Here is a 24,075-nt window from a genome sequence, read left to right as displayed (position 1 = left end):
TTATTTCAGGATAACAATATAAGACTTTCAAATCACAATCTTCTTCAGCAAAAACTTAGGAATCATCTATTTTGGCAAATAGCTGTGTTTTGATTCCAAATTGGCTTCACCTCCCAAATCACATTCAAAATAAATTGTTTTATGTTGTTTTTGACCTTCCTTGGATATTATATGTCTGTAGTTTGTTGTAAGTCTCCCTCAGTCATGGACAGCAACACATGTGAACTATTTGTTTTTAAATCATGGATAAGACACTGGTGCAATGAGTGCAGTTGGTGTAGACAGCTGAAAAAAATTCTTCCAATCATGTTTTGACACTTTCCCAATAAAAATTTTGCCAGTGTGCTGCAGTATTAATTCTTGTACTCAAACCTAGTGTCTCCTCCCAAATTTCTCAATTTCAGAACTCTATGTAACTGCATAGATGCACGTCAGATGATAAAAAAAAACCTATTCCATCTTCTAACAGAAAGCTTACTCAAGAGTTCATTCTGAAACACTTTTGGATGACTGGACATCCAGCAGCATTCCACAAATATTTTAGGAGGCTTTAGATTTGAAGTTTGTTGATGTTAGACATTAGTAACCACCGAGTTCTTACTTTGTTCACTCATTTTGTAGCACTACAAACACAAACAACTTGCATAATTTTCAATGAGACATCCATATTCAGAAACATTAGGATCATGGTACAGTAGAGAAAGGTTTGCACATTAAGAGTTTCTATTTGCTACCTTCTAATCTTTGGATACTTACATAGAGTACTTCTGCACATTAGGAGGGTATGGAGAAAGTTTGGGCAAGTATGGAGTCAGTTGAAATAGGTCATATCAGTAGTGTAACTGCTAACGCCATTCGCCAATGACGTATTTTTATGCAACTCTGCTTACCACTACACCTTACGCTTCCTTCCTCTTTCTGGTCAGTCAGCTAATATTACCAACTGTAACAAGTCCTATATGTTCATTTCTTCAATTTTCTCATAATAACGGTCAGTGCAGCTGGGCTGAAGTTCTTTTTTAATCATAAAGAAAGTTGAAAAGTATAATAAGTTATCACGTGCCTCAACATAAATCTTTTTCAATTGTTCTGTCTCATGTGTGTCTCAATGTCAGTGCAATTTTAGTTGCACACTGAACGCAAGCATCACTTCATCAGTAACTCATTCATGCAATTTTACAGTTCTACAGCTAAATCATACCTCCAATAAAATTCAGTACTCAATTATTGCTTTAATCTTTGTTATACATAATCATACTCAATTTCTGTGCTAACATTTGATGAATCTCAGATAAACAGCATACTTATTCTCCATAGACAACATGTAAAATTGACAGCTAAAAAGGAATTCTAATCTAAATGCATTCTGATAGTTGCTGGGCCCATTAGTGCCACTACATTATGATGGAGTTGTATAGACGTCATGTTTCCTTAGATATATGGCAGAGCCACTGGCCTCTTTGTCTTCGATCAGTGAGTGTACGCCTACTGGATGGCAAGTGCAGAAGCTGCCGCCTCTGTGCTTCCACGACGACTGTGAAGTGAGTAACGGGGAATGTGCACCGGTCATGCAGCTTCACCGTTTTATTGCAGTGCTCTACTTCTTGGATAGGTTGGTCGGCAATGATGATATCAATGTGATTTTTTGAGAGTTGACAATGGTTGTCCACAGAAGACTTTTTCCATCTGCAATGGCCTCACCTCCACAGACGGTCACCTCATTTAGCTTTCCTCATTTTAGCAACTGACAGAGCAGCTGGAGCCTCCTTATGGTGGCTAAGAGTGACTGTACGGGAGGGTGACAATGACCAGAATGCAGCGATAAGCTATACCTTGCAAGTCAGCTGTCATTTTCAATTGCATCACATGCCTACATCCACCCAGTTTGACTGTGGTGTAAATTTCATCAAAATCTTTTTCTTATTTCTTTAGAGTAGTATACAATGTGACCAAGGCATCTGCTACGGAAACAACCAAAATATTGTCCACCAATCTCCAAATGTTGGTTTCTCTATACAGTGATCAAACTGGCAAGAGACCTGGTTATAACTGCGTTGTTGAGAATCTTGAATGGTGTCTAACAGTTGTGGTTTAAGTCTGAGGTTTCCAAGTCTACTGCTCACTGCTGGTCTGTCTTTTCGAGATCGGTGCCAAAGATCAATGGACCTTTTCCTGCATTGGTAAGGCAACATCCTCCTGGCTGTTTCTGATTTTCAAGGCTATTACTTCTGGCTGACTGCATTTGACGTTAACGGATGTTACAAATCCTTAAACCTCTTCCTTTACTATGAGATATTAGCAATGCAACATCTTAAGTGGTCTTCCATGACTGCCATCAACACAATATCTAAAATGTGTCTAATACTTTTCAGCATACTCTTTTCTGACACATTGCATTTATGTGCTGACATCACTTGATAAGTTCCTTTGTTGTGGTGGCATCCTTTAAAAGGAGAATTCGACAGACATACACTGCGATAACCTTAATTAGAAATGAAACTAGGTTAGTTTCCATCACATTCGAGTTCACAGTGTGACACACTTTACATATGAGTGTTGTTTGTCACCTGGCGTTTGGCTCTGTTCTTCAGTTATTCTTCAGCTATTATGAGTTTTATATTTGGTTGTTTCCAAATGTTTTCTTAATTTCTGCCTGAAATTTTTTTTCAGCTCTTTAGTTTCATCACATTTGCAAACTACGGCTGGTCTGTATCGTCTCATTAAAAACAGATGTTGGCAAGATGCATCATGGCATTGCTGTATTTGGTGACACAGTCTCTTTAGCCGTTTCATTGGATCCTGTCCAGCATCTGATTTGCCAATGCTTTTATACTTGTTGATACCATGACAATTTGGAGTGTAGAAGGCATGTTTGTTCTTAGGTAACTGCCCACGAAGGCAACAGCTTTTACACAGCCTTGTCGGAGCCAGGGTCACGTTGATGTCCGAGGGTCTCAGGCAGCCTCATCAGAGTGTCACATAGAATTCAGAATTGAGTATCAGTTACAAGAACAATGTCATCAACAATAATCAAATTTTGAAGGTTTTTTTCTGAGCATATATGGAAATTGCACACTGATGTGTGTGTATAATGTTCTAGCAAACTCCAATAGTCTTAATACCACCCAGAAATCATTTGAAGTGGTGACCCAGCCATCACTGGCCCGTAACCATAACCTCCACATCACAGTGTACAACGAACAGCAGATGGTAATACTTCACCCAAAAGATATAAGATGAAGTGAAGTGGATGTAGTGTAGGCCTACACGATATTAGGATCACACAGAGACTGGAAAAGTGTGAGTGAAACCCTCATATAGTTGAGATTAACCTTTGTTTTCATATCATTAAAGCGTTTGTGAACATATCAACACTACTGGTAATGGTAAATGAAAAATTCTGCTGATTTTTAGTGATCCTGTCAAACTTTAGAGCCAAATGAAGTTGTTGTCTTCAGCCTGAAGTCTGGTTTGAGGCACCTCTCCATGTTGGTCTACACTGTACAAGTCTGCTCATTTCAGAGTAACCATTACAATTCAAAGCCACTTGAACCTGTTTACTTTAACCAAAGAAGGAAACTAAATCCCACTGTCATGATACCATGCATTTAAGATTACCAAGATGATTTCAAATAAAACAGCTTAAAAATTTGTTGCTCCGAAGTAAGTCAATCCAAAACAGTTACACAGGCATTTTATGTTTATTAACCCTCGTGCGGGTATGCCTGGGTATAAAGTGCGCCAATCACAAATAAAACTATCTTCTGGTAAACCTTCCGGGATGTAAGGTCGTGGTCCATGAAACTCTTCAGCTCCTAACGTTTCGTCCAGAGCTGCGCTGGACATCTTCAGAGGGGTGTTTCTCCTCTGGTGAGTCTTGCCGACTGACGGGTCGGACGTCTGAGAGCGACTTATATATCGTAGAAAGTGGGCATGACCAGAGTTACACGTGATATGCAGAGATAATCTTTGTCAGAGATAAAACTTAACTATCGATCGTAATCTCGTCACGGATAAAACTGTCTAGCAATTCTGTAGTGCTACTGTCCAAATATCACTAAGTTTCATGGTCTCTTCTTTCCGATTGAAATTATCCCTATGTTTATATATTTCAATTGCTTCTCTACAAAGCCGTGGGTAATAGTTCATCGTCGTAAATAAAATTTTTGTTTCGGAAAACTTCACTTGATGATTTCCTGGCTGAAAAGCGTGTTCTGCTACAGCCGATTTATCTGTTTTTCCTAAGCGGCAAAGACTTCTGTGCTCTTTTAACCATGTATTTACGCTTCTTTTTGTTGTTGCAACATCCGGTCGTGAAAGCTTTCATACTACAAATAAAACTGTTTTTCACTATTCCATTGTTGGTTTACAACTACCAGTCCATATGTACACTTTCATTACTGCTTCAGCTAACACAGTGATAAACAGTGGTGTCATACACCCAAGTAAGCAGTAACAGGTGGGGGGAGGGGAACGTTTTGTGCAGGAAAATGGCCCAGATTACGAGTTAGCAGCTCAGTCCCACAATGAGACAGTCATTTAAAAGATAATTAGAAACTGAATAAGTGGTTGGCTGGGATCTGATGCAACTGCGCTGTTTAATGCTTTGAGTGGGTCATTACTGTGGAGTAACACGTGTCCATGGCAGCAGAGTAATATAATGAAAGTTTATTTTGTTATTGTTCAATTAAACAGTACTTTAACTCATATAATGTAGGTTTACTTTCCTGTTATTTCATTAAATTGAGATTAAAGTGTAATTTTGCTCATACATGTTTACCTTGGTAACACAACAGCTATTCTTTATATGTGTACAAAGTATGCTGCGCACCCACTCGTGTTATGAAAAATGGTGCACCTGATCAAGGATGAACATGGACTTTCATACAATCTGCTGAAAAGTCATGGCATTAAGAAAACCTACATAGAATCTTTCAAAATGTTTAAGGAAAGTGTAGTTTGAAGAAGCATATAGAAAAAGCAGGAGTCCATATCGGTTCTCCAGAAAATGTCATATTATTTTGGGTAATTGAGAAAGATACTCTGTATTTTCATCTCACCTGACAATCAAATTTGAATTTCTTCAGCTTTTCATCATTCAATAGAACAGAATATGATGTCTTAAGCTCCTGAAGATGCTGCATCAATGTCTGGTGCATATTTATTGATTCTTTGTCTCCATATTCAGTGATCCCTGCAGTCACATCTAATGGAGTATCTTGTGCTTGCTGCTGCTGCTGCTGCTGCTGCTGCTGCAGCTGCAACTGTTGTTGCTGTCTCTGACTTTGCTGTTGCTGTAGCTGCTCATGCTGCTGTTGTAGCTGCTGCTGCTGCTGCTGCTGCAGTTGTTGTTGTTGTTGTTGTTGCTGCTGCTGCTGCTGCTGTTGCTGAAACTGCTGCTGCTGTTCCAACTTCTCCTTGGCTTCTAATTCTGCAGCATTCTTGTCACACTGATCATTGATCTTTGCTGAAAGCAAAGAGCATATTTATGCTAAGCTTTTACTTATTTTGCCTGTGTTTTGCACGTAAACTATACTGTCTTACAGTAACACCATCGTAATCAAACTATGCTACTCATGGTAAAGATACATAAGTGGAAGCAAATAATCATGATTTTACGTCCTAAACAATATGTAAAATACTGAGCTAACGTTCAAACTCTTTTACTTCACAATGTAGTCAAAGTTTGCTGCAATGAAAATAACAATGAACCCCTATTCCATCTCCTCATTGTCACCACCATTAGTGTCACAATATTTGTAACAACACTGTTTCAAACCTGCACCCCACACTAGCTAAATTAAATGGGGACACTAACTTTGTCAGTATATTACCCCACCATGCAACATACAACAGTTGTGTTTCACAAATTAAATTGTGTGACAGTTACCTTTGCAGTTGATGTATTTGTAATTATGACTCAAGGAAGGGAGATATGTGGGCTTAATGCCACACTGACAATGAGATAATTGTGTATGAGGCATAAATGTGTACTGGAGAGGACTAAGGAAGAAATCTGGTCATTTCCGTTGCAAACTGATAATACTGGCTTTAGCCTTAAGCAATTTAGGGGAACTATGGAAAACCTAAATTTGGATACCTACATGGGATCTAAACCTCATTCCTCCCAAATTCGAGTCCTTTGTCTTCACCACTACGCCAGCTCTGTCAGTAACTGAAAAGGATGTAGAATGTGTGTGTGTGTAAACCAAGCAGGAGAAAAAGAAAGAAACCATCATGTCAAGTAGGTATTAGAAATGAAAAGCAATAGTCATACCATTAAACACAGTTATTGCAGAATTGTTGAAAAGATAATGAAGGAAGAGGGGAGGAAGGGGGTTAGCAACTAATGTTGCTCTTCTGGCTGAATGTAATGAAGAAGGTGGAAACAGTTACATGCAATGGACTGTATGCAGTGAATGATAAGAGAAAAATGTAATAATCAGCAAGGAGTCTTCACAAATGAGGGGCTGAGATGGAAATTGCAAAAAGAAGCATAAAAATATAAAAAGGTATCTGAAAGAAAAAAGTTTAATGTCTTGTCAACACCAGTGATGGAACATTGTTAGATTTCACAAGGACGAGTTCAGGAATAGGCCATGGTATTGCTGAAGGAAGCACCTCAATATTTATATGAAGTGAATTACAGAAACTGTGGAAAAAGTAAATCAGGATAACTGGATGGGAGTCCAGGGACTACAACCATTGAGGCGCTTCATTCACTCACAGGCAGAGAAAAGAAGACACAAAATGCTGACTATCAGATGCAACGAAACAAATGCTCGAAAATCCATGACAGAATAACGACTACATTATGAAAAGGATAGATAACTACGTGCCATATAGCACAGATGTTGAAACGCTGATAGGCACAACAAAAAGAGTCAACAAGCAAGCCTTTGTCCAGAAATGCCTTCATCCGAATTAAACAAAATACGCGCGCGTGTAGCTTGTTGGTGATAACTATAACATACCACCTCTATTCCACAACACCAGGGATCACTGAGATACAGTCAATACCCAGAATATTTCATTCTTAGACATATCTTATTGGTAGCTATCTGGAGTAAATGATTCAACAGAGCATTTTGTGATATTCTAATGTGCCTGGAGGTCCAGTGAACTACTACCAACCTTCTGTGTTTTGGAGCTCATAAAGAAGGTCTTGACTGGAAAACACCAGTGGGTGTCAGTGATAGCCGCAAGTTATGGTTTGTATATTATTCAATTAGAAAAATAACAAAGAGATGATATGATTCTAGTGAAGAATATAAGCTAACATCTCGTGTCTCAGGCTAACCTCAATTTTAAGCACAACTGTATATGGTGTACACATTTTTCTTGAGCTGATTTAAACACAGTTTTGTCTTGTGGAGGAGGATGATATGTTCCATGCACAGACCGACGTAAAGAGAGGACAGTGTCTAAAAGAGTAAGCTTCACTTACCTCATACAATGTAACAAAAACATACATGTGACTACAGCTTTGCGCTTTATAGTGAGCTTCTACAAATATAAAGGTGACACACAGATTAACTGCGGAATCAAAATAAACTGAGGGATGGAATAATGGAACTAAAGGGATCAAGCTAAGAGGTCATTGGTCCCTTAATCCTGTGTATGTCAAGCTAGGAATAGTCTCCAGAGAGGAAGGATGCATAAAAGAAATCCCAATGGACTCAACTGTATCCAAGAATCAAGAAAACCAAGAGATAGAAGCAAGTAGAAGTGAGAGAGGGGTAAAAGAATCAAGGAAGGAGTCATACCACCCAGAAAGCTGCTGGAAGCCTCGCGATACGTTATGTGCATTCGGCTGTTGTTTCCACACCCTAAATTATCATAAGAAAACTAGCTATATTGACAAGATAAAAATCTCAGGAAAGAGAACAACGACGATGAGTCTGTCAACAAACAACAGCTATAAAAGAATAAGAAGAATTAAAAAGGTAGGAAGGGCAGGAGCTGGGCCGGACCACTCAGCAAAGCCAGCCATGGGCCCCTCGGGTCAGAGCAGCCAATGGAGCACCTCTCCAATCCCTCTAGCGGTCGACGAAGCTAATGTGTCCTACATCACAGAGAGGAGTAAAAGACTTTCACAGATAAAACATAAAACCAAATCAGCCACTTTCGCATTGTCCAGTAGCACCAAGGTAGTGTGTCAGTAAGTTCAAAGTTTCACAATAAAGTGGCCAAATTGAGACAGTCGAGTTAGATGTGGGCTTCCTCAAGACAGACACCACACCAACAGTGGGATGGATACTCATGTTGAAGAGTGTGGCCTGTGGTTTTCAATTTAATTGGAGAAACCAGAACATACAAATCCACATTCCACGCATTCAACAACTATTGGCAGAGAGTCGAGTGAATGTCCAGTTCCGATACACCCATGCCAACCGGTCAGCATGTTCACCCCCCCGGGACCCCAACGTGACCAGGGGACCATACAAAGATGAAAAGATGAAGGACCATCCAGCATGGTGGAGTCATACAAGAGATCATGGACAGTCACTACCAATGGGTGTTTAGCATTGGTAGACGACATGAAGACTAAGCAAGGAGTCACTGCTGACTCAGACTAATATGCCAGTGCAAGAACAAAGGTGGCTGAGGGCTCAACAGTAAATACACTGCATCCATTTGGCTGGGAGCATACTTCACTGATCTCTTCATCTACATCTACGTGATTACTCTGCTATTCACAATAAAGTGCCTGGCAAAGGGTTCAATGAAACACTTTCAAGCTGTCTCTCTACCATTCCACTTTTGAACGGGGCACTGGAAAAATGAGCACTTAAGTTTTTCTGTGCGAGCTCTGATTTCTCTTATTTTATCATGATGATTATTTCTCCCTACGTAGGTGGGTGACAACACAATGTTTTCTCTTGTATGTGGATAGGCAAATCCAGTTCATCAGTTGACCATACAGTTGTCAGTCCATACCAAGTCTGAGCCTGAAAATGCATCAAAGACATGCAGGAACAGGCAGCTAAAAACCATAGGTTCTATTGAATCTTTCAGTCTAAAGCAGAAATCAAGGTAGATTCGAGGACGGGATGGACACCATGGGAGCACACCTGCTTCTTCCCTGACAAGAGCAGACAGTAGGAAAAGATGGGAGTTCAGAGCAGAGACCATGTATGCTAACTGCGACAGTGACTCCAGATCTTGGCCTCTGCTGCAAGAGGTTGATCTGCCAACCAGGAAAAAGGACATGATAGTTCAGATGCTCAGGTGAGCAGCAAATGTGTACTGCACAGCTGAGCGGCAGATATTTGCACGTGATCTGTAGGGGACGAAAGCCAGCCTCTACAAGCAGGCTGTTCACAGAGCTGGTCCGATAGGCACCTGTCACAAGTTGAACCCCACAATGGTATATTGAGTCCAACATCTGTTGTGCTGAAGATGATGCTCAGCCAAGGCACAACAAGAGCAGAGCATTGTAGAGCTGCAAAAGTGTAGAGCAGTCTGCACCCCAGTTTGTGTTAGTGAAACAGCAAAGAGTATTATGGTGTTGCCAGCATGTTTGCTTAAGCTGGCAGATGGTGAGGCTTCATCAACCGGGCATTACAGACCAATCAAAAAAAAAAAAAAAACCATAAGACTCCACCACATTGAGTGTTTGGTTAAAGACATAGAAGGCTGCTTGGGGATAAACAGTATGACAGTGACAGAAGTGTATGACACATCTTGGCAGTGGAAAATTGGATGCCATGAGCAAGAGCTCAGAACTGTGCATTTCGTGTGGCACCCTGCAGGCCACGTTCAGCAACATCCAGAACTGAGGAACAATAGTATATGCAAAAATCATCAGCATACAGGGAAGGTGACACTGTAGATCCCACAGCTGCAGCTGTAACATTTATTTATTGCTACTAGAAAAAGAGACACACTCAATATAGAGCCTTGTGGAACACGATTCTTTTGTATATGGAAGTACTGTGGAAAGTATGGCAAGACATGAAGTTCTGGGCAAAACTCAGGAGTTTGCTCCCGAGCCGTTACTCATGGATGATAATGTTGATATGGTGATGTCATGTGGTGTTATAAGCCCTACGCAAGACAAAGAAAGTAGCAATAAGATCAAAGAAGATAGCAATAACATGTTTAAACCAGGTAAAACCTAACTGAATAGCAGACTCGAGACAGACCAAATTGTTAGCAGTAAATTGCATTGGTGGAAACCGCCCTATGATGGAGCTAATAGACCCGGAGACTCAAGGTACCAACACAGCTCTTGGCTCACCATATGTTCGAGTAACTTGCAGAAAACACTAATAATACTAATTGAGTGACAGCTGTCTACGTCAAGGGGACGTTTACCTGGTTTCAGTATAGGGACGATCATGCTTTCTTGCCACTGAGGTGGGAACTCACCCCAGCTTCTGATACAGTTGAAAATGGTAAGAATGTGACACTGATAATCCAGTAATAAGTGGTTGTGCATTTGTCTGTAGATGCAGTCTGGTCCTGGTGGCATACCACGATAAAGGGCTAGGGCACTGAGGAATTACCACTCACTGAACGCAGCATTAGAAGGTTCCAGGTGAAATGTAGTAAACAGTAAAGGGAGTCACTCTATCCACAGTTTGAGGACACAAAATGCAGTCATAATAATTCTCAGACAGAGAGGCTCAGGCATAATGAAAAACAAAATATTTGGTACAAGCATCTGGATCATTGTAAACATCACCATTCACAGGGATACCAGATACACCCGTGGAGTACTGGCATCTACAGAAGCAACAAATCTTCGCCCTAACCTGCGAAGGAAGGTACGTCATCCAATGGTAGTAACATATCTCCCAGTATTCTTGTTTCTGTCATTTCATGAGTTGACAGACCTGGGAAAGGTGCTATTTGAAAGCAACAAGGTGCTCCACTGACGGATGTCACTTATGGCATTGAAGAACCCATCCATGACCTTGAACGGCCACAGTGATTTCAGGGGTCCACCAAAGTGCTGTCTTCTGACAGGGGATCCCAAGGAAGAGGGGATCACTAAGTCAGATGCTGACAGAATGGCCACAGTTGTTCTCTGGACAACCACATTCATACCTCCATGTGCTGGGGTGTGAAGGGCAATCATAGCGGTGAAAGAACCCCAGTTAGCTTTTTGGAGAGCCCATCTGTGTGGACACCCAGGCTAATGAAGCTGAGGGAGGGTCAAAATGAACAGAAAATGATCACTGTTGCACAGGTCATCATGGACTCTCGAATTGATGGATGGGAGAAAATCTAGGCTGCAAATGTAAAGATCAATGGCCAAATAAGACCCATATGCCTCGCTGAAGTGTGCGGGAACACCAGTATTCTATAGGCGAAGAGCAAGCTATGCGAGCAAGTTTTTGACAGCTTTATCTCGGCCAATGATTGTAGTTCCACTGCACTTAAGGGTTGTGGGCACTAACCCAATATTAGGAAAGGCGAGGGGAGCTCAGAAAACAGTGAAGACAAACAGTGAAGACAACATGTCCTGGGACACTTCACCATGGGGACCATGGGAAGGAAGATACACATTACAGAAGGAAGTAGGCAGAGTCCAAATTGTAAGTGCAAACAGCACCCAATGGTCCTTCATAGACAGTGCGATTCTTAAAATGACTTCAATAGTCACAGAGAGTAAGGCTTCACATTGCTGGGAAACATGTTTCCTGATGGCGATGCAAACAACAGGGGAAACGCACAAAATACGTCATAGCTCATACATGTGGTGGAAAAAATCTGCTGCAATTCCACTTACTTTACTTTACACGATCAGGCCCAATGGACCACACGCTGCTTTGAGAGATTGCCTCCACCTCAGCCTGTCTTCAGCTTCTTTATGCTACCCTTCCAGCAGTCCCACTCTCTGAAGGTCTTTGGATACACAGTCACTCCATCAAGTTCTAGGTCTTCCTACAGGCCTTCTGCCGGTTGGCTTGGTGTTGAGTACAGTTTGCGGCCTTCGGTTGTCCTGCATTCGAGTAACATGCCCTGCCCACTGGAGTTGTCGTGTCTTCATTACAGCCATGATGTTCGGCTCTTTGTAAATATGATACAACTCTGTATTTTGATGAATCCTCCATTTTTCACTCTCATTATCGTAAACTGGTCCAAAAATCTTCAGAAGGACTTTTCTTTCAAATATCGTCAGTCTGTTCAGATCTAGCTTGGTTGTACTCCAGGTGGCACATCCATATAGTACTACTGGCTGTAGGAGTGTTTCGTAGATGTTTATTTTGAACTGTCTTGACAAACTTCTGGTTTTGAGGAGAGCATTAAGGCCATGGTAACAGCGATTACCTGCCTGTCATCTTGCTGTATTTCCATTTTACTGTGTGGCTCATCTCTGAATACTGCACCCAGATATTTGAACTCCCTGACTTGACGATAAGAACCTTCAGTTGTCTGTAAGGGTGGAAGTGGTTCTATGCCTACTGTGTAGAACCATGTATTCCACCTTGTCACGATTGATTTGAAGTCCAGTTTTCCTTGCTGTTGTTTCCATAATGTCAGCCATTTCCCCAAATTCTTCTTGCTACCCAGATAGTAGCATTACATCATCGGCATATCCGAGGTACTTTATGTTCACATCCCCTGTCTGGACTCCTCTGAGTTCATTAGATGACATCTCTCGCATTACCTTCTCTAATGCAAGATTGAAAAGAACTGGTGTAGCCCAGTTTTTATTTTGAATGCTTCAGTCACCTTATTTCCAATTTTTACCTATGCTGTAGTAACCATCAGGCAGGCCTTCGTGAGGCTTACTAGTTTTTTGGCAAAACAGAACTCTTCCAGACACCTCAGCATACTTTCTACATCTACATGGATACTCTGCAAATCACATTTAAGTGCCTGGCAGAGGGTTCATTGAACTACTTTCACAATTCTCTATTATCCCAATCTCGTATAGCGTATGGAAAGAACGAACTCCTATATCTCTAATTTCCCTTATTTTATTGTGGTGATCGTTTCTCCCTATGTAGGTCGGTGTCAACAAAATATTTTCGCATTCGGAGGAGAAAGTTGGTGATTGGAATTTCGTAAGAAGATTCCATCGCAACGAAAAATGCCTTTCTTTTAATGATGTCCAGCCCAAATCCTGTATCATTTCAGTGACACTCTCTCCCACATTTCGCAATAATACAAAACGTGCTGCCCTTCTTTGAACTTTTTCGACCTACTCCGTCAGTCCTATCCGGTAAGGATCCCACACTGCGCAGCAGTATTCTAAAAGAGGACAGACAAGTGTAGTGTAGGCAGTCTCCTTAGTAGATCTGTTACATTTTCTAAGTGTTCTACCAATAAAATACAGTCTTTGGTTAGACTTCTACACAACATTTTCGGTGTGTTCCTTCAAATTTAAGTTTTTCACAATTATAATTCCTAGGTATTTAGTTGAGTTTATGGTCTTCAGATTTGGCTGATTTATCATGTAACCGAAGTTTAATGAATTCCCTTTAGCACTCATGTGGATGACCTCACACTTTTCATTATTTAGGGTCAACTGCCAATTTTGGCACCATTCAGATATCTTTTCTAAATCATTTTGCAATTTTTTTTGATTTTATGATGACTTTACTGGACGATAAATGACAGCATCATCTGTGAAGGACCTAAGACAGCTGCTCAGATTGTCTTCTACATCATTTATGTAGACAAGGAAGAACAGAGAGTCTATAAACTCTACCTTTCAGAAAGCCAAAAATGAATTCCGTTTTACTCAATGACTTTCCATCAATTACTACAAACTGTGATCTCCCTGACAGGAAATCACAAACCCAGTCACATAACTGAGACAATATTCCATAAGCACGCAATTTCACTACAAGCCGCTAGTGTGGTAAAGTGTCAAAAGCCTTCCAGAAATACGGAATCAATCCGAAATCCCTTGTCAATAGCACTTTCCCGATGAATACAATTATATGTTTTTCTGAAGGTGACAAATAGCATGTGAAGTTCTTGACCAAACTGCCACCTTTTTTCCTAGCTCTGGCGTAGGACAAAGATTTGGTCGATAGTAGATCTCCTGTGGCAAAATCCTCCTTGATATTCTCCAATAATGGTTTCTGCCAACAGCTGGATTCGATCTAAGAGACAGTTTGAGAAGATCTTGTAACAAATATTGAGCAGAGCAATACCACGGTAGTTTTCACATGCCATTCAGTCATTCTTGTTGATTATGGGACAGTCTTCTGGAATGTTTTCAGTGTTCCAAATGGTCTCTATTAATTTGCGAATCCTTGCAACAAAGTATTCACTCCCTTCCTGAATTATTTCAGCACGGATGCCATCTTCTGGGATTCTGTCTTTTTTAAGCCATTTTATCTGCTTCCTGATTTCTTCTACAGTTGGCAGTAGGTATTCAGGGTCTGCTGTCTGTGGTAGGGGGAAGTTAAAGAGAGTTGTTGGGTCTTCGCAACTTAACAAGTCACTAAAATATTCTTCCCATCTCCTTGCAATTTGGTATTCATTTGTCAACATCTCTCCTTTGGCATTTTTTGTGAATTTCTCAGTGGGTTTATAGGTTTTCCTCGGATAGTTGACCTTTCTGTACATGTTCTTCATCCTCCTCCTCAGGAAGTCTTCTTCTGCTCCTGTAATAACCCCACTCACTAACTTCCTCTTTTCTCTCTGCAATACTGCTTGTGTTTCTCTTTGGACTCTGTCAAATTCTGCCTTACTGCTCTAATCAGATGCAGACTGTAACCACTTGTCACGGGCTTCTTTTCTTCTGTTGACTGCCTCTTTACAGACCTCATTGAACCATTTCTTCTTCCTTGCCACTCTTTTTCCAATGACTGCTCCTGCAGCCTTTGTAACCACATTTGTAATTTCTTCCCATTGCTGATTTACATCTGAGTCCTCTGTTTCTGGCACTACTGTAAAAGGTCAGAACCACACTCAGCCCCACGCGAATTTCTTACATCCATAATACAATTCCTGGCTTCTGTGTTAATTGCTATGTGGTCTATTTGGTTGACTGTTTTTCCATCTGGGGATACCCATGTTCCTTTGTGCACCTGTCGATGTCAGAAGTTAGTGCTACTGATAAACATGCCCTTGGACATAGCAAAGCTAATTAGCATTATTCCGTTGTCGTTACTATTTTCATGTAGACTATGAAGGCCTACAGTGGGAGTAAAGTTAGTCTCCTTTCCAATCTTCGCATTAAAATTGCCGATGAGAATTTTGCAGCTGTTTTTAGAGATGGAATCCATAACATCTTCCAGCTCTGCATAGAATATATCCTTTACTTGATCTTCACTTTCCTCTGTTGGTGCATGACAGTTCACAAAGGTAAGTTGCGATTTTTCACTGATAAAGTTAAGCCCGAGATTCTTGGGTTCACTGTCGTAAAATTCTTTACCATTGGTATAACGTCTTTGTTAATACAAAAACCAGTTCCAAAACTGTGACTGACTGCTTCCCCATACAATATTGTGTAATTTTCTACATCTATTGTACCTGTACCTTCCAATTGAACTTCCTGAAGGGTAACCACCGACATTTTCTGCTTTCCAATTCTCTAACTAAAGTTATTGCCACCCCAGGTTTGTACAGAGACTGTACATTCCATGTTCCAAGTCATAGTCCTTTTCTATGCTTAGTTCATTGTATTGGATGCCTGTTCTATATCCTAGGCTTCTCTCTAGCTTTCGTAACACGACTGGTTTTACGAGGTGGGGTTGTTAGCCCCACGCCCAACCCCCAACCTGGAGGACCAGGGTATTGCATATAGTCTGGATCATCACCTTTGACCTGTCCTAGTTCAGGACGCCCTACCGGTAGCTAAGCTACCACCAGCATAGCTCTCAGGATCATTTCACCATGCAAGCCCCACCACCACGACAAGATAAAGATACCGCTGAGGGGACAGTTCTACTGGAGGATCACGTTATCACTATCCTGTAGGGGCATGAAGGGACCAAGGAAGTCATGTCTCAGGGCCACCTGCTGCCACCAGTGAAGAAGATACACCATCACTACATATTTGTTCTGAATCTCGTTACGTGGTGTGTGTGTGTGTGTGTGTGTGTGTGTGTGTGTGTGTGTGTCTGTGTGGGAGGGGGGCGGGGGGTGTCCAGGGCCATAGTGGCCACCTGGGATGTTACCTTGGATACAGAGGCAGAACATTTGGAGTCTGGCGGCACATGGGAGCCATCAGAATCTCCTTCTTTTTGGAGGATTTCTTTTTGTTCTTAGACAATTTCCACATGACATGACGGACAAAATGCACACCTTGTTGTTACAAATTAGCATGCAATTTGCCATCAGTCTGTAAAAGGAGACCCTAGCGGAAAATGATACCTGTTGCCACATTTAGACTCTTGTGGGATCATTATAGTGACAGGAACATCACCCAGCTTGTCGCAGATTAGCAGCACCTGTGACTGTGCAGGAGAGGCCATTTTCAGCAGAATGGCACCATTTTCCATTTTTGAAATTGCTGCCACTTCCCCAAACCTGTCATTGAGGTGTTCAATGAAGAACAAAGTCTCTGTAGTCATATAGGTATCCCCATTCAAGAACAAACCCAGTATATTGGGGGGAGCATTTCTCCCCTTGTCTCTGAGCCACCAGCGGAAGTAAGTTTAATTCATTTCAAGTGCAAATCTTCTGCAAATGGTACCACCCACTCCAAATGGGGGCTCTCCCCACAGGTGTCACCCAACCACAGCAATGGTTACCTGGCCAGTAAACCATTGCCTTCAGTCATGGTGAGCACATAATCCTTGGCTTGGGTCCCTACATGGTCAGGAGGCTACCACCACACAGGTACTTGATGAACCCCCACCCCACAATGGAATGGCTACCATGCTGCATTCTGGGCATAGTATCATTGCAAGAAAGAAAGGTGGAAAGAGATAAAGGTACGAAAGGTGGAATATACACCACATTGGGTGATCGTCCCTGCACATTCCGCAATTCTGTACAATTTAGAAAAGAAGTAGTGAGTCAGTCCCCAACACTGGGGCCATATAATTAATAATGAAAAGCTGTAAACGGTAAGAAAATGAATGTCTACAACACAAACCAGATCCAAATGCAATCGGCACCAAGAAGACCATCGAATGGAATGGTGCACAGGAAAAAAAGAATATGAGAAAGATAGACTTGCAGCACAGAACGGGGAGCAGTGCTGCAAGGTCTGGGGCCCTGTGGTGGCCAAGCACATACTCATGAAAGAGAAGTAAGCCCCTAGGAGGGGGGGGGGGGGGGGAGGGGTGAATCAAAAGTGAAATTCCCTTATACACTGAATATTAAATAACAGTGCATATTGTTTCTATTTATGTAAATGTTATTTTATCGTAAAAGTTGGTAGCAGTCAGAGGAAATGAAGCCATTGAATTGAAGTATTCCCATTTCTCCCAGATGATGAGTGGACGTAACACAGACAATAAAAAGTGAGCACATTTTACTCAAAATGAAGTGGTCAGCAATGTGTGTTATTGCTTATCTCTGTTTTCATTTAAGTTAACCTTGCATTTACCAATGAAAGCATCATCTCATAGATCCTAATTTTGTTTAACATGCAAACTGTATCATTAAAGGAGCTTCAGCCTTTCATACCCATTTGCAAGATTAGATGTAAATTTGGAACTCAGATAGTTAGTCTTAAAGTAAAGCATAGCTGTGTGTGATTTTTTCAAGAGAAAATTAAGCAGATGATTTAAATCAAATACTAAGAAGAATCGCTCTGCAGAAATTTCTAGGAGTATGGAAGGAGTTTATTCTTCCACTTAGACTAGATCTTACTTCAAGTATATTATTTAAGTTACTAGAGTACAAAAAAGAGAAGATGAAGAAGGTGGTGGTGGTGGTGGTGGTGGTGATGAAGGAAGAAGAAGCAACTCCAAGTATATTCAGTAACCAATGTCGAGGAATCTGACCTGCTTTTTGCCATGTATTTCATCATTTCAACCACCAGATTCAGTACACAGTTCTAGCTAGTATCATTCTATTGTGTATTTTGTTGCCAGCAGCTTAAGTTATAAAGGATACTATCAATGAAGTAAAATGATAATCAATGAAATTATTCAAGAGAGCATGGCGAGAAAGCAAATACATTCTTAAAATGGAAATGTTCCACAAAAGCTATTTCACCAGGAAGTTGTCATTTTTCAGTATTGCCTCTTAAAAGAAACATAAATAGGAACACTTTGATAAAAACTAATATAGTCAATTTTGGGTGTAGACAGTAGAACAACAACTGTACTGCCTGCAAAAAATAAGTGAAGCACTCAGAAGAATCCAGATTTGTGAGCATGTTTGTCCAATATTGGACGATATGGAAATTTGACAGCAGGCATATTTGTTGTCAGGGTTTCAGCTGATCACGTCTGACCATCACACAGGAGGATCGCTGTACTGCGCAAGCAAGGTGTAAAGCCTTCACATCTGCACCTGCCATCTGAGAACAAGTATTGGATATCCTGCCCATTGGGTAGAGACTAGCAGCAGCCCATCTAAGGAATTACAATTCACGCGTAGGCTGCCGTTAACACTGCAACAGATACAGCTGTGTTTGGAGCAGGTTGCCATTAACACAACATGAACAGCTGTGTTTGAAGTGGTGCCATGACCTGGAAGCACAGACTACTGATAAAATGCATTGGACGTTGTGGTTCTGTACTATCCCACATAAGCATCACCAGTGGGCATGGCAATGATCTGGGGATATGTCCCATCTTTTTAATGTTTTGGGGAGGCACAGTAGTGTTATTCCTGGCGTCACTATGTGCGAACCCATCCGGTATGATCTGAAGTCACAGCTAGTAGTGATTGAGGGAACTCGTGACAGTACCTAGCAAACATCTAGTGTCCTGATGGGTTACTCTAATGTGATAGTATCTTGGTTCCATTTTTCAACAGGATAATGCTCGTCCGTAGAGGGCATGTGTGTCTGTGAGCTATCTGCATGGAGCTGAGGTATTCACTTGGCCAGAAAGATCCTGTAATGGATCTGGGAGATGTGTTATTTTCTACCGGATTTGTCGATACCAAATCTAATGAGGGAAGTAGTAAATGTTTTCTTATATTTTTGTCAGAATATTTTTTTTGTGAATTGTAATTTGCCTTATTTTATGCTAATTTACTTATATTTTTGAGAGTGACAGCATATTGATTAATATTAGTAGATGTGACAAAGAATATCAAAGAGACTGGTTACAAGTGGAAGCTTGTGTGTTGTGTAAAATGTCTTTGACACTGGAGTCGTCTTTGACCGTAGTCAGTCGGCATTGAACTCTCGGTGTGTGTTGAAGGTGGAACAATGTGCAGGTCGCCGTAATAATAATTTGCTAGTGAACAGGAAAAATAAATTATGTTACTACTTTTTTTATATAAACATCAAGAAGGAACCACATTCGAAGAAATGGTATTTGAAGCGCCAAAAATGAGGCAAACGCATTGAACCAGGTCGTTTCTGCAGCTGACGGAACTGCATTGTGGAATTATACTTTCACTAGACGACTGAAGCCAACACAAAAAGACAAATATCGTCTTGTAAACATTTCACGGAAAAGGTACTGTCACGAAATATGCTAAATACAGTATATATAAAAATAGTGAGCATATTTCAATCCCCAGATCTGTCCCTGATAGAATACGTGTGGGAACAGCTCAGATGTCATCTCTGTCCCAGTGCCAGTATCCTGGATATCAAGGATCTGTTACAACAGTTGTGGGTCAGCTTGCCTCAGAAAGGGACGCAATAGCTTTATAACACCCTTCCCAACGAAATCAGTGCATGCATCCAGGCCAGATGAGATGCAACGTCATACTTATCAGTGGATTCATACTGTTAAGTGCTTTGTAAACTTGATACTATTCTGTAATTACTGAAATAGCAACACACAACTCTTAATTCACGAAGTTCTACCTCATTTCCTCCTCCCATTTTGATTGCTTTTTGTCAGGAAGTATATAAAGGAAAAATAATTACACAGGAAAAACAATGTAACTAATGCATTAAAAATTGAAAAAATGGTGTAAATACGAAGAACAGTTACCCCCTCCATGTATTCTCATTGACAGTGACAGTAATCAAGGCTTCAAGGTCAAAGTACCCAGTGGAGTCATAATGTAACATTGTGAAGGAAACTTCATGGAACTATGAATGAGTGCCAACCAGATGCGCACAACATAAGACTTCTCGTCTCTGAATTTGTAAAATAAATCTCCTCCATGAAACAATTTGAAGGTAAAGAAATCCATCTGACGATGACTAGCAAAAGCCAAAATATTTTATTAACAAATATTATGTCATGATGTCAAAATCATTTACTTACCTACGTCACTCTTGTACTGACTCAGGATTGAGTTAATCTGTTGTGTTATGGCTGCTGCAGTCTGCAAATCCAAGCTGCTTACTTCCCCAACCTATTAGTACAGATGCATTGATGCATTACTAAGATAGTTTAAAAAAAAGCACGAGCAAATGAAAATGAATTAGTGTCTAATAGTAGCAGATGTGTTCTGTAACTAGCTAGTAAACTGGAAAAGAATTGTGCAGACCCTTCTGCATCTGAATGGTCATTCACCGATTTACACAGCTGATATAGCACATTGAGTACAAAGTCTGCATCACCCATTCTTTATTTATGCACAACATAGATTACACTTTAGAGAAAAGCACAATAGTAATGGTTATTATTTGTAAGGGAACAGATATTGATGCCATTACCATGAATCTTACCCTTACATGTCTCTCAGGACTTAAGGTAACAGTTGGTGTGAGGTTTCCCCATTCAGCTCGAAAGGAGAGGGGGGGGGAGGGGGGGATCTTTTGGTGCCAATAAGAAAGGCATATGGGACAGTCTGTGGAGTGAGAAAATGGAGTGAATCTGAATGCCCTACTGGCATGACTAGTATTTATTCGAAGTATTGTCATGATATAGGAACCAGTGTATTTTTTGTAATGGTGACCATACAGAATTTAAAAACAACGGTGCATGCATGGGTACCTTTGTTCCTATATGGTGCCAGTGCTGCATTTTGGCAGGTGGGCTAGGTTGTGGTGAGGGTGTGACAGGTGGGGTGGGTAAAGGGAGTGGGAGGCAGAAGTCAGAGAGAGGTATTGGTGGTGGATGGCTAAGCAGTTCAGAGGGAGCAGCAAGTTTGCTGGCTATGAATGTAGGATGGAGGGGTGGCAGGTACATGGGCTAGGCATGTGACACATAATTGCCAGAGAAGTACATGCTGAAAGTGATGTGGTGATTGAATTGGGAGGCAGTGACAGGATGGAAGAGAGGGAAACTGTTGGGTGGAGGATGTGGAGACAGCAGGTTACTGGAGACTGAGGCCAGTAGTGGAGGCTATGTTATAAGGATGACTCTCATCTGTGTAGTTCAGAGAGTCTGATGATGGAGGGAATGATCCGGATTGGTCGGGTTGTGAAGCAGCCACTGAAATTGAGGATGTTGCACTCAGCTGCATATTCTGTCGCTGGGCAGTCAACTTTGTTCTTGGAGACAGTTTGGCAGCAGCGTTTCATCCCGGTGGACAGCTAGTCATACCGACTAAAAAGCTGTGAAGTGTTTGCCGTAGAGCTGGTATAAGATATGGTTACTATCACAGGTGGTGTGGCCTCTGACAGGGTAGGATTAAGCCTATGACAGAACTGGATGTGGTGTTGTCAGTTGGGTTGATTGGGCTGGTCTTACACCATGGCTGCCACAAGGATATTATCATTGTGGCAAGGGAGTGGGAGTAAGATAGGAATGGATTAGTACAATGTGTAAGTTTGGTGGGCAATGGAACAGAATTTTAAGAGGGTTGGGAAGGATCTCGGGTAGGATGTCCCTCATTTCACAGCATGATGAGAGATAATTAAAGCCCTGGCAACTGACAGGGTTCAGTTGTTCCAGTCCACGGTGATAATGGATGGTGGGAGGATTGGGAAAGTGGGGGCAGGGGTGGAGGGGTGGGGGGGGGGAGGGGGGGTTGTGAGGATATGCAATGGAAGGCCTGTTTGTGGTTCAAATGGTTCAAATGGCTCTGAGCACTATGGGACTCAACTGCTGTGGTCATAAGTCCCCTAGAACTTAGAACTACTTAAACCTAACTAACCTAAGGACATCACACACATCCATGCCCGAGGCAGGATTCGAACCCGCGACCGTAGCAGTCGCACGGTTCCGGACTGCGCGCCTAGAACCGCGAGACCACCGCGCCCGGCGCCTGTTTGTGGATTAGGTTTGAGGAGCATTGGTGGAAGGGACAGCAGCTGTCGAAAGGTGGGTACTGTTAGTGGTTAGTGGATTTAATGTGGACAGAGGTGTGGATGGAGCCATCAGAGAGGTTGAGGTTAACATTCAAGATGGCTGCCTGTTGGGTAGACGAGAATAAGGTGAAGTGGATGCAAGAGAAGGTCTTGAGGTTGTGAAGGAGTATGGATAGGGCATCTTGACCATAAGTTCAGATCATGAAGGTATCATCAAACAACCTGAACCTTATTAGAGGCTGGGAGTTTTGAAAAGCTAGGAAAGTTTCCTCCACATGGTCCATAAACAGGTGGCATACAAGAGTACCATATGGGTGTCTGTGGCTATGCCACAGATTTGGTTGTATACCTTCTGTTCAAAGGAAAACTGTTTGTGAACCAGGATATAGTTGGTAAGGTGTATAGAAAAGAGGTGGTGGGTTTGCGGTCTGAAGGAGAGATAGTGTTTGACAGTGGCAAGGCTGCGGGCATGAGGGATGCTCATGTATATGAGATGGCATTAATATTGAGAAGTACTGATCTAGGAGGTAAAGGGGTAGGGATGGTGGAGAGTTCATGAAGGAAGTAGTTGCTATCTTTGATGTGGGATGCCAGGTTTCGGGCAATTTGTTGGAGGCTTTGGAAACAGGGTAGAAATTTTTTCAGTGGGAGCACAGTAGCCTGCTGAATGGAGAGTCCAAAGTAGTTGGGTTTGTGAATTTTTGGGAGCCTATAGAAGTTGGGTGTGTGGGGTGTTTTAGGTGTGAGGAGGGAGATGGACTTTGGGGAGAAGTTCCAGGAAGGGCCTATGGCTATCAGTGGGGACTGGAGGTTATGTTGGACTTCTGGGATAGAATCACTATGGCCAAGCATGTAGGAGGAGGAGACAGACACTTTGTGGAGCCTAAGGTGCAGGAACTACCCAATCCACCAACCCAGCAGCTCCCACTCCAGTCCTGTTATAGGCTTTTCCTACCCTATGTCGGGTCACCTGTGAAAACAGTCATATCATAGATCAACTGTATTGCAAAAACTTCACAGCTTTTCATGTTGGTGTGACTACTAACCAGCTGTGTACCAGGATGAATAGCCACTGCCAAACTGTTGCAAAGAACAAAGCTGACCACCTAGTGGCACAACATGCAGCTGAGCGCATGGCCGTTTCACAACCCGGGCCATGTGGATCCTTCCCTCCGCCACCAGCCTGTCTAAACAACACAGATGGGAAATGAAGGACAGCTAAATAGTTTGGAATATGTTAAATGAAACAAAAGACAAAATAATTCAATAAACAGATGAGCAGCCAAAATGAAATGGGGATAAAGCATGTAGAAAGTATTGAGTTCCTATGACTAGAGACAGGAATATACGCCTCATAAAAACCTTAAAATATGCATGAGATATGCTTAAAAATGCATGAAAAGTGTCAAATATGCAAGATCACATAATTAAAAAACATGGCAGTCACTGCGTGCGATATATCTCAAAGTGGAACCCGTGCATATCAATTATGAGGAAGAGCACTAGCCACACGAAAAATCAGTACATTTAGATAGCTGATATCATTTTCTGAATCCTTTCTGGTAGAGGTTAGGAAGGGGGCCTTTCTGGAATTATTTTCTAAAAATATGCAAAATGGGGATGCATACTGTGTTTCAGGAATTGTTCCTGTTTTGCTATTGTTGTCAGTAACAAGCACATGCGATGCGAGTGAGTTGCAGCGGAACAATCGATATGTATAGGACCAACTTCGAGATATACCACATGCAGAGGGGCATGCTAAAAAATTCTGTAATATTTCATTTAAAAAACAACATATAATCATGAACTTTTCTGAACAGCGTTAACTTTTAATTAATACTATAGGACCAAAGCATTTATTTTACATT

The 24,075-nt window shown here is 41.5% G+C and overlaps 1 protein-coding gene across 1 annotated transcript in view; it reads right to left on the bottom strand.

Annotated features, from left to right (window-relative positions):
• Nucleotides 1-24,075, bottom strand: part of LOC126411125 (mRNA export factor Gle1) — a 125,016-nt gene that overhangs the window by 60,567 nt on the left and 40,374 nt on the right. Inside the window, exons 6-7 of the mRNA XM_050081340.1 lie at nt 20,274-20,364; nt 5,061-5,467 (exon numbers count right to left, since the gene is read on the bottom strand). Coding sequence (XP_049937297.1) covers nt 5,061-5,467; nt 20,274-20,364 — 498 coding nt within the window. The remainder of the gene's footprint in view (nt 1-5,060; nt 5,468-20,273; nt 20,365-24,075) is intronic.

Source organism: Schistocerca serialis, chromosome 1 (genome assembly GCF_023864345.2).
Source record: "Schistocerca serialis cubense isolate TAMUIC-IGC-003099 chromosome 1, iqSchSeri2.2, whole genome shotgun sequence".
Classification (NCBI taxonomy): domain Eukaryota; kingdom Metazoa; phylum Arthropoda; class Insecta; order Orthoptera; family Acrididae; genus Schistocerca; species Schistocerca serialis.
The sequence above is the reverse complement of the archived record's forward strand: the minus strand, read 5'-3'. Positions and strand labels throughout refer to the sequence as shown.